General features: G+C 45.6%; 1 protein-coding gene across 1 annotated transcript in view; it reads right to left on the bottom strand.

Moving 5' to 3' along the window:
• Window positions 1-10,133, bottom strand: part of GABBR2 (gamma-aminobutyric acid type B receptor subunit 2) — a 301,965-nt gene that overhangs the window by 3,686 nt on the left and 288,146 nt on the right. Inside the window, exons 16-18 of the mRNA XM_081872653.1 lie at window positions 9,861-10,043; window positions 5,517-5,646; window positions 245-362 (exon numbers count right to left, since the gene is read on the bottom strand). Coding sequence (XP_081728779.1) covers window positions 245-362; window positions 5,517-5,646; window positions 9,861-10,043 — 431 coding nt within the window. The remainder of the gene's footprint in view (window positions 1-244; window positions 363-5,516; window positions 5,647-9,860; window positions 10,044-10,133) is intronic.

Raw genomic sequence — 10,133 nt, 5'->3', positions numbered from 1 at the left:
CCCTCAAATTACAAAAGATTTTGTTTTACTAAATCTTGCCATAAATATGTATGTGTTCGAATGATTAACATTTTACTCAGAAAGACCAAGGGCACAGCGACAACTGTTAGCTTGTATCTCAAAGGATCCTTTGAGACATAATTTTGTAAGTAAGCGATGCACAGATTTAACAAAAAATGCTAAGGACTGAGGAAGTAACCTCAGTTCTTGTGACCATGTAACAAGAAAGAACCATGCTACTTACTGTTCTGGGGAATTGATATCTTCTGTAAAGTCTTTGCTCGTTCTGGAGGGCTCTGTCGTATTCCACTGGGCTTGCGGGTTCTGATCAAGGTGGTTTTTCAATACAGCCTTTTCACCATCTAGAAAAAGGGAGAAAAGTGTCTTATCTTATCATTTTTCCAAAGTAAATTTATTTTTCCAGAGTTGCAAGGATGATTCTGTAATCTACCACAGTGCTTCTAAACTTATTTACTGAATCTACTGAATTCTTGTGATAGCTAAGAAACATACAATTTAATAATATAAATAAATAAATCATTTATACCTCGCCCATCTGGCTGGATTTCCCCAGACCAATTAGATGTATTAAAATAATGCAAAATATAAAAATTTGACCCTGACAACAGATGGTTAGCTCACAGCATCCAATAATATCTTTGACCGTCAATTAGATTTTAAGCACATTGAAACATACATGCTTTTACTTGCACCCCCAATTACTAGCAAATCTCTCTGTTGGTGAGAAATTCTGGAGGGACATTGTCACTTCTTCTCTGTTCCCAGTTCCAAAAAGCAGGTTGTCTGTCTTTCCTGCACCCACCCAAAACGAAATTGCTGTTGTACAAGTGACTGGATGAAGATCTAATCCCTTGCATACAGCAATACACAACAGTTCTCCACCTAGCCCAGAAGAGCTCTCTACAAAGCACAGTGAAGGTGGTAGCTGCAGCACACACAGGGTGATCCTGTACACATCTATGCAGGACCCTCCACTACCTTGTGAGGTATCTCTGGGAGAAGAAAAAGCTAAGGAGCAAATCCTACACAGATCTGGAGTGCAGTCCCTAAGACCGTTGCATGGCATCTTGTACGCCTCCTTCCGGCAACTCCTGCCGCCAATCTGTTGCCAAACGTATTGCTCTGCTTTCCTTTGCCTCAGTGAGGCCGAGAGAGGGGTCCTGTTGTCTGGGCAATCCAAGACCTCCATACACACTGCCCAGGCATGCACGCTGGCAAGGTTGCTTTGGTGCTGCTAACACAGCTGTTTGGCTTCACCCCTGGAAGCACTCCATTGTCTTTCAAGACAGGCAGATGCCAATTATGCAGAGTATGAGCCATTGAGCTTATTGTGACTTTTTGCTAGGAAGGTGTGTGAAGCCAACACATCAGTTGCTGAATGGAGGAGATAAATTCCTCCCTGGAACTTTATTTCCTCCCCCCATCTTGTTTTAATGCCTTCCCTCCTCTCTTTGGTGGCAATGGTGGCTGCACTGCTACCCTCAGGAACCTCTGCATCTCCCAGGCCTTAAAGCAAGCAGACAGCTTGAAGACATAAGACCCAAAGTCAAAACTGCACTCTCCCTTCTCTCTTCTAGGAAAACACAACTGAATTATTCAAGACCTAGACATTTCTATGTTTAGAAATATGTCTCAAATCCTGGGTTTGTTCCAAATGCTGCAAACCAAACACAATCTCACTCTTGGACTCCACTGCTCCCAAAGGGCTATAAACAAGACCTGTGGCAGCTAACTACGGCCACTTCCTGGTTTGTTCTGTGTGGCTCCCAATCCCTCTTCTCTATACCATGCACCCTGATGGTCCTATGGCAATAAAAAAAATATAAAGGCATTTATTTTTCAACCAGCTAGACAGAAAAACAAAATCCCACCAAAGCACCATTAAGCATTTTGTAATTTAGAACAAACCACAGAGCCTAGGACTTGCCGATCAGAAGGTCGGCGGTTCGAATCCCCGCGAAGGGGTGAGCTCTCGTTGCTCAGTCCCTGCTCCTGCCAACCTAGCAGTTCGAAAGCACAAAGTGCAAGTAGAGAAATAGGTACCGCTCCAGCGGGAAGGTAAACGGCATTTCCGTGTGCTGCTCTGGTTCGCCAGAGGTGGCTTAGTCATGCTGGCCACATGACCCAGAAGCTGCACGCCAGCTCCCTCGGCCAATAAAGCGAGATGAGCGCCGCAACCCCAGAGTCGGTCACGGCTGGACCTAATGGTCAGGGGCAGTGGCGTAGCGTGGGGGGTGCAGGGGGGGGGCGGCCACACCGGGCGCAACATCTGGGGGTTAGGGTTAGGGGGCACAAATCCACGGGTTAGGGGGCGCAAATTACTTGCCTTGCCCCGGGTGCTGAGAACCCACGCTACGCCACTGGTCAGGGGTCCCTTTACCTTTACCTAATTTAGAACAAGGCTGCATTGCTGGAGGCCACCGCATCCTGCAGACAGCAGTCCTAGAGGCACAATTTGTGAAACTGCACAATTACCCAGGAGCGACCAGGTTCTAAAGTAAAACGGCCTTAATCCTTGCCAATGGACATATGAGTTTCAACTCCCTCCTTTAACAGTGACAGTTCTTCTGTTGCCTTGTTATTTACCTACATGTCAGGTTCCTGATCATTCTGTCTGCTGCATGAACCATCACAGTACTGCACAGCCCCTTTATCTGAAACCGTGTCACATTAAAAGAAAGTTCATTAATCCCTCGTCCCAAAAACCTCAGATCTATTTACAGCGGCATTGTCTATTTTAGCGCACATTCAAAGTAACTCTGCAAAGATAAACATTCTGTCCTGTCACCAGTTACCCTTTAAAAGATTTCCAAAGTAAACCAGGCACACTTAAAAAAAATATTTCCCCCCCAATTTACTCTAACATGGTGGTGGGGGGAACAAGGCGGGGAGAAGGAGTGCCCCTGTTTCTGGACTTGCCCAGGAGCCCTTGGTAATAGCCGCTGAAAAGAAAGGAAAGGCTACTTGAATATTTCACCCCATTCCATAATTCAGGGCATTAAGGTAAAGGTGAAGGTACCCCTGACCATTAGGTCCAGTCGTGGTCGACTCTGGGGTTGCGGCACTCATCTCACTTTATTGGCCGAGGAAGCTGGCATACAGCTTCCGGGTCATGTGGCCATCATGACTAAGCCGCTTCTGGCGAACCAGAGCAGCACACGGAAACGCTGTTTACCTTCCCGCCGGAGCGGTACCTATTTATCTACTTGCACTTTGATGTGCTTTCAAACTGCTAGGTTGGCAGGAGCAGGGACCGAGCAACGGGAGCTCACCCTGTCACGGGGATTCGAACCTCTGACCTTCTGATCGGCAAGTCCTAGGCTCTGTGGTTTAACCCACAGCGCCACCCGCGTCCCTATTCAGGGCATTAGATTACTCCTAAAGCATATGCTGAAATGGAGTTGCTATATAGGGAAGAAAAGATGCAAATGCACAGAGCAGGCCCAAAATGGCTTCTGGAGGCTGGCTATCTTAGCTAGATACAGACATTTCTTTTCAGAGAACAGTATACTACATTCATGTGAGGCCTGTTCGATGAGGCTCACATTTTGCTGTTTCAGATCAGTAGGAGAGAAGTGAAAGTAGCTGCAGATCAACAATTCCAAACTATACTCCCCCATTTTAGACTTTCATACACCAGTCAGCTGTAAAACTTTGCAAGTTTGGGAGATTACTATGGCCTGGTTCACATGTAACACTAAGCCAAACCATGGCTTAGAGTGAATGAGCAAACGTGGACACCACACAAAGTCTTCTTCTGTTTTGAAGTTTTGATTATGGCTCCCACATTCTGCACAGTCCCTAAGAAGCTACATCAATGTAGAATCTTATCAAAATACAGGGCAGTTTGGGTTGGGGAATCGATAAAATTCTGATCAATTGGGAAAAAACAATGCTGGTGTGAAAGGTTTGTTTCCTTCTTTTGCGGGGATGACCAAAATTTCATTTTTGACCTCATTAACTACAATGTTCATATGACTGACAACAGTCTCTCCCTTGTATATAAAGTGCCTCCAGAGCCTATCAACTTCTTAGTTTCTCTCACCACCAATTCTTCTATACTGTATGGGCCCGAATATAAGCCACACCCAAATATAAGCTGCACCTTTAAAATTCAAGGGTGGGGGAGAGAAAAAGTCAATACTCAAATATAAGCCACTCCCTTAAAATTCCGCAGGCACTCACACCCTTTCCATTTTACCTTATGTCTGTTTCAGCAGCAATATCGTAAAAGCCAATTTTTGTAAGGTCACAAATTTAAGCCACACTTTAACTTTCCACAGGTCGGAATTTGGGGGGAAAGTGAGGCTTATATTCAGGCCAATATGGCACTTTCTGCCATTGCTAAGTTATCAGGAAACTATGTACTCTGCAATTCTGCAAAGGCGCAATGCCCCCCCCCCCAACGGTGACAGTGGGTGCTGCCTAAGAAGCCCAGCTTTCATATTTCATGAAGGTGAAGGTAAGTTTTGAGTGTGTGGACAATGTCTGGTGAAAACCTGGTGTTTCCTTCTTAGGTTCTGTGTTAGGTAGGCAGCAACAGGTCACATAGCTATGCTTGTTAATGGAGGTAGTAAATATGTGGTGGTCTATAGAAGAGTTGACAGTGGTTTAAGAGAAACTTAGGTCCGTATGGTTAACATTAGAAAGCTGGAGGGCCAGATACTCTTCCCTACCCCCAATCAACACTCCTCATGTTTCCTCATGATGCTAACCAGCCACTGCCAGTTTTTCATTTACTGGAGTATATCCTAGACAGGGAAAAGGAAATAGGAGAAACGTGGAAAAAGGAGAAAATGTGGTTTTGACAAAGGATTTGTTGTCAAATCTTCTTCACTCCATCCCAAATGCCTTGTGCATACAATGCTAGCTGACTGACCCTACCTGCCCACAGACTCACCAAAGTGTTGCATGCTCTGGTTATCTCCCGCTTGGATTACTGCAATGCGCTCTACGTAGGGCTACCTTTGAAGGTGACCCGGAAACTACAACTAATCCAGAATGCGGCAGCTAGACTGGTGGCTGGGAGTAGGCACCGGGACCATATAACACCGGTCCTAAAGGAACTTCATTGCCTCCCAGTGCATTTCCGAGCACAATTCAGAGTGTTGGTGCTGACCTTTAACACCCTAAACAGCCTCGGCCCAGTATACCTGAAGGAGCGTCTCCACCCCCTTCGTTCAACCTTGACACTGAGGTCCAGCTCCAAGGGCCTTCTGGCGGTTCCCTCACTGCGAGAAGTGAAGTTACAGGGAACCAGGCAGAGGGCCTTCTTGGTAGTGGCACCCAACCTGTGGAAAGCCCTCCCATCAGATGTCAAGGAAATAAACAACTATCTGACTTTTAGAAGGCAGCCCTGTATCGAGAAGTTGTCAATGTCTGATGTTTCAGTATGTTCTGATATATGCTATGAGCTGCCCAGAGTGGCTGGGGAAACCCAGCCAGATGGGTGGGGTATAAATAATAAAGTTGTTGTTGTTGTTGTTGTTCCCTACCTTTATTTTCTGTAAAGTTCCGTATACTGAGGATGTCATTGAGCTCCTGATAGTGGTTCTGCTTAATATATGTTGTCTTGTCAGGGGTGTCTTGAAGCTGCATAGTGACTTCTTCTAAAGCTTTGTCCAACTGTTAAAAGAAAAGCATGTTACAATAGCATTAACATATTTTGTAAGCAGGTTTCATTAACTTTCCTTGCAATCTTATGGACCAAAGTTATTTTTCTCTATGGGGTTTCCTTCCAATCATGCGTAAAAGTTGTAGTTATTTCTTCTAACGCATTCCTGGACACCCAGACAGGCAAAAGTGTCCTCTGTAATTCAGTGATACCATACGTGTCGGCTCCAGGGGGCTGAAGTATTGTAAAGGTAAAGGTAAAGGTACCCCTGCCCGTCAGGGCCAGTCGTGACCGACTCTAGGGTTGCGTGCTCATCTCGCTCAAGAGGCCGTGAGCCGGCGCTGTCCGAAGACACTTCCAGGTCACGTGGCCAGCGTCACGAAGCTGCATCTGGCGAGCCAGCACCAGCGCCGCACACGGAAACGCTGTTTACCTTCCCGCTAGAAAGCGGTCCCTATTTATCTACTTGCACTTAGGGGTGCTTTTGAACTGCTAGGTGGGCAGGAGCTGGGACCGAACGACGGGAGCTCACCCCGCCGCGGGGATTCGAACCGCCAACCTTTCGATCAGCAAGTCCTAGGCTCTGGTTTAACCCCCAGCGCCACCCGCGTCCCTTGAAATATTGTGGGGCCCCTTAATTATTATTTTAGGGGGGCCCATTATTGAGGCTGGGCACGGAGCAACGTCAGGACATCATGCGACATCACAAACATGATGTCGGCATGTCACATTGGGCTCCCCCAAAGTGCTTATGAAGATGGTGCCCCTGATAGGGTGTCCACAGATGTGTCACTGGAAAAAATGGGCCCATTTGCACATGGTATCCAAAGGTAGGGGAAACGCACCACACATGTAACTTCTAGAAGCATGGGAAGCATCAAGGGTGAGTGGGTGGCTGGTCAATGGCGTTGAGAAAAGGTTGAGAGGTTGCTTCATAGGTGGCTGTAGCAGCTGACAGAACTGAGAGCTGCAACAGACACTCAAAGGCTTCTCATCGCACAGAGATTCTGTTTGGGAATCCTGTGTCATCTGTCATCCATAGTAAGCCCTTTCAATTCTGAACAGTCATAAGTCTTCAAAAGAAAATGACTTCTTAAGAAATCTCTCAGCGCTCTCTTTTATTCTGCTCTGAGAAATCTTTCTAGGGCACAGGCAGATACCTTTTTTCCTGTGATGCTCCTGAACACCTCTCTCAAATGCTCCTTCGTGTGAGGAACAGAGCACATTTCTCAACTTTTAAAGTGTCACAGCTTTGCTCTGATGCGTTTTGCAATATTCCACCTCCTCACAAATTTTCAACCATAAAGGGGAGCATACTCCCTCTGAAGTAAAAATAAAATAGAAATAACGCTCCGAGGTTTGAAATCCTTCAGCACACAGCCTGTATCGCCAGCTCGTGTTTTTAAAACAGTGTTCACTGGGTTGATTCTAAAGGAAAACGTCAGGCCTGGATTTCCTGTCCCATAAGAAACTTGCTGCACTTTGTTCTCTATCTTCTTTCCTGGCTGTCCTATGAGGAAACGGAACTCCTGTTGCTCACCTCATCCGGAGGCCAGGATTTTGGCAAAGTGTGCATCTCCTGGGGGGTTCGGCCACAATAATGAGTCTATGTTCTGTCCAGGTTTGAAAAATGGAGGCGATAAGGCAGTCATTAAGTCCAGAGATTTCCAAAAAAAGTAAGGTAAAGGTAAAGGTACCCCTGCCTGTACGGGCCAGTCGTGTCCGACTCTGGGGTTGTGCGCCCATCTCACTTAAGAGGCCGGGGGCCAGCGCTGTCCGAAGACACTTCCGGGTCACATGGCCAGCGTGACGAAGCTGCTCTGGCGAGCTGGCACCAGCGCAGCACATGGAAACGCCGTTTACCTTCCCGCTATAAAGCGGTACCTATTTATCTACTTGCACTTAGGGGTGCTTTCGAACTGCTAGGTGGGCAGGAGCTGGGACCGAACGACGGGAGCTCTCCCCGCCGCAGGGATTCGAACCGCTGACCATACGATCGGCAAGTCCTAGGCACTGCGGTTTTACCCACAGCGCCACCCACATCCCCAAAAAAGTATCCCTTCCTTAAAGCACTTTTTCATTCAGAAAAATGGTTTTGTTTGCAAATATGATGAGAAGGAACATTCTGCACATCATGTGTAGGTTGACTCTCACTTGCCCTCTCCTTCATCTTGGTGACAGCAGTGGAAAGAAATGGCAATAGCAGTCCCTGGCTCTGTCCACAGTAGGGCCTTAATGAGCACATGAGCCACTGCTTGCATGTGCCCATTTATGTGGTTTCATGCACATAAGAGCCCTTTCAGTTTTATGCCTCTGAAATCCATTTCAATGTTTCTTCTCCATACTAGTGGGCAGTGCTTGTTAGAAAATATTTTTTACAGAGGGTTGTTTTCCACTCTCTTGAATTAGTTATTCCTTGCCCACCATAAGTTCCAGAAATCTGAGGTCCGCTGTGGACAAGTAGGCATTTGCTTACCTGTGCACACACACCTTTTTAAACCTTCATTTTTAATTATGAAATACAAGTTTTTCAATTACCAAATTTTCACAAAAGAGTCAAAAATGTGTGTTTGTGTGCTCCAGGCCAGGAAGCCTTAGGTCTGTTTTAAGTATGCAAACAGGTATTTGTATGCAGGTATGTACACACCTTTTAAATTTGTTTTTGAAATACAAGCTTTGCACAAAAGAGCACCCCTTTTTTTGTGCAACTCTGGTATATATGTGTTGCTCTAAATCAGGATTTGGAGTTGCACACGTGAAAGGCTGCTGCTTCCTTTCTTTTCCAGCCTCCTGAACCTGTTTTTAATACAGCTGTTTTGTGCAGGAGCAGTTATGTGCAAAAGAGCTGTTTTAGAAATTAAAGAATCTGCAAATGTGCCTTCAGCAACAACGAAAAAGGCAGACTGCATCCTTTCCTTTGGGTGGATGGAAACAAATAGGTAGTTTGCACTCATGCCTAGAAACTTGGAGGCAGTGCCGTTGAAACAGCTCACTTCCATAAAGGGATAAATAAAGGAGATAGAATTACGTAACAAGTATACTTTAAAAGGTGGCAGATCTAATAAAAAAAGAATACATGTTCTAATCTAAGATGAAAGGATCTAGGTGAGCTGAAAAAGCATCATCTTTTCTAAGAGATAAAACAGAAGTTTTCACATCAAACCCACAGGTTCGTAGCAGAGAGATGACAGTAAAACTCATACTATAGCGATCCCCTCTCCCTTTTTCTGTCCTGGGACACCATCGCTGAGTAAAGCTAAATTAGCGTGTAATCTGGCTAGATAGTAGTATTTTACATCACACTGAGTTCAGCAAGAGGGATGTAAGAACAGTGGGATCCAAATGTGCTTAACTTTCTGCCCCAATTAATAAGCAGTTATGTGACAGCAGGTGCCCCAACTATAACCCAGAACACAGTGCCCTGAAACTTCGTTCAGCTTCGTTGAATGCCCACAAATTCTAGTGTTATGAGACTAGTCACAACTTGTTCTAGTCCACGTCTTTCCATGCCATGCATAATTCTTATAAACTTCTATCCTTTTATCTCTTTAACTACACAGTCCCAGATGCTTAAACCTTCCCTCATAGGAGAGTTGTTCCATCCCTTCGATCATTTAATTTGCCCTTTTTCTGAACCTTTTTCAACTCTTCAATAAACTTTTTGAGGTAAGGCGATCAGAACTGCACAGAGCATTCCATATGCAGTCACACCATAGATTTGTATGGTGCCATTATGATACCGGCAAGTTGATTTCTAATTCCTTTCCCAACGATCCGTAGCATGGAATCCATCTTTTTCACAGCCACCTCACACTGGGTCAACATATTCATTGAGCTACAACCGCTACAACGTCAAGGTGTTGTTCCTGGTCAGCCACTGCCAGTTTGACCCCTCCAGGAGTGTATATGTGAAATTAAGGGGGGGGGGGGTTGCTGCAAACACAGAGCATCATCGGGGGAAAAACACAGTGAGAGCATCTTCAGGGAAGAAGCAATTTAGATAGGAGAAATGGTCAAACTCCCTCCACACTCCTGCCCCGTACTGGATCCAATATGGGTCCCACGGTTGCTTCTAAGTGAAAAGCAAAACATCGAGAGATCCAGTCATGTACCTCACCTGTTTTGACTCTCGAGTTTCAGATAGCTTGATGGCCTTGCAAACTGAGAATACATGCAATGCCCGCAAGACAGAACAGTCTAACCCAGAACACACACTTAGCAATACCTCTGTTATTTTCATTCTCAGCTGGTGGTTTTCTGACTGTAGGCCTTCCAACCTCGATGTGCTGGCCTGGTTGACACTGGTGACTGACGTTGATGTTTTTGAGTCATCTTTCTTCTGGTTCTGAGTGAACTGGAGTCCTCTGTTTCGGGTGGCAGCATCTGGATTTGTTCTCAGTGTGATTAGCTGAAAGTTGAAGAATATCTCATTTTATTTTTGTGTATCTGTGCCCCCCAAAATATTCATTGAACGTGCATTCAAATGTGTGACTACTTC

Source organism: Podarcis erhardii (assembly GCF_964252035.2).
Source record: "Podarcis erhardii genome assembly, chromosome: 8".
NCBI classification, from domain to species: domain Eukaryota; kingdom Metazoa; phylum Chordata; class Lepidosauria; order Squamata; family Lacertidae; genus Podarcis; species Podarcis erhardii.
Note: the sequence above shows the minus strand (reverse complement) of the source record. Positions and strands in the feature narration are given on the sequence as shown.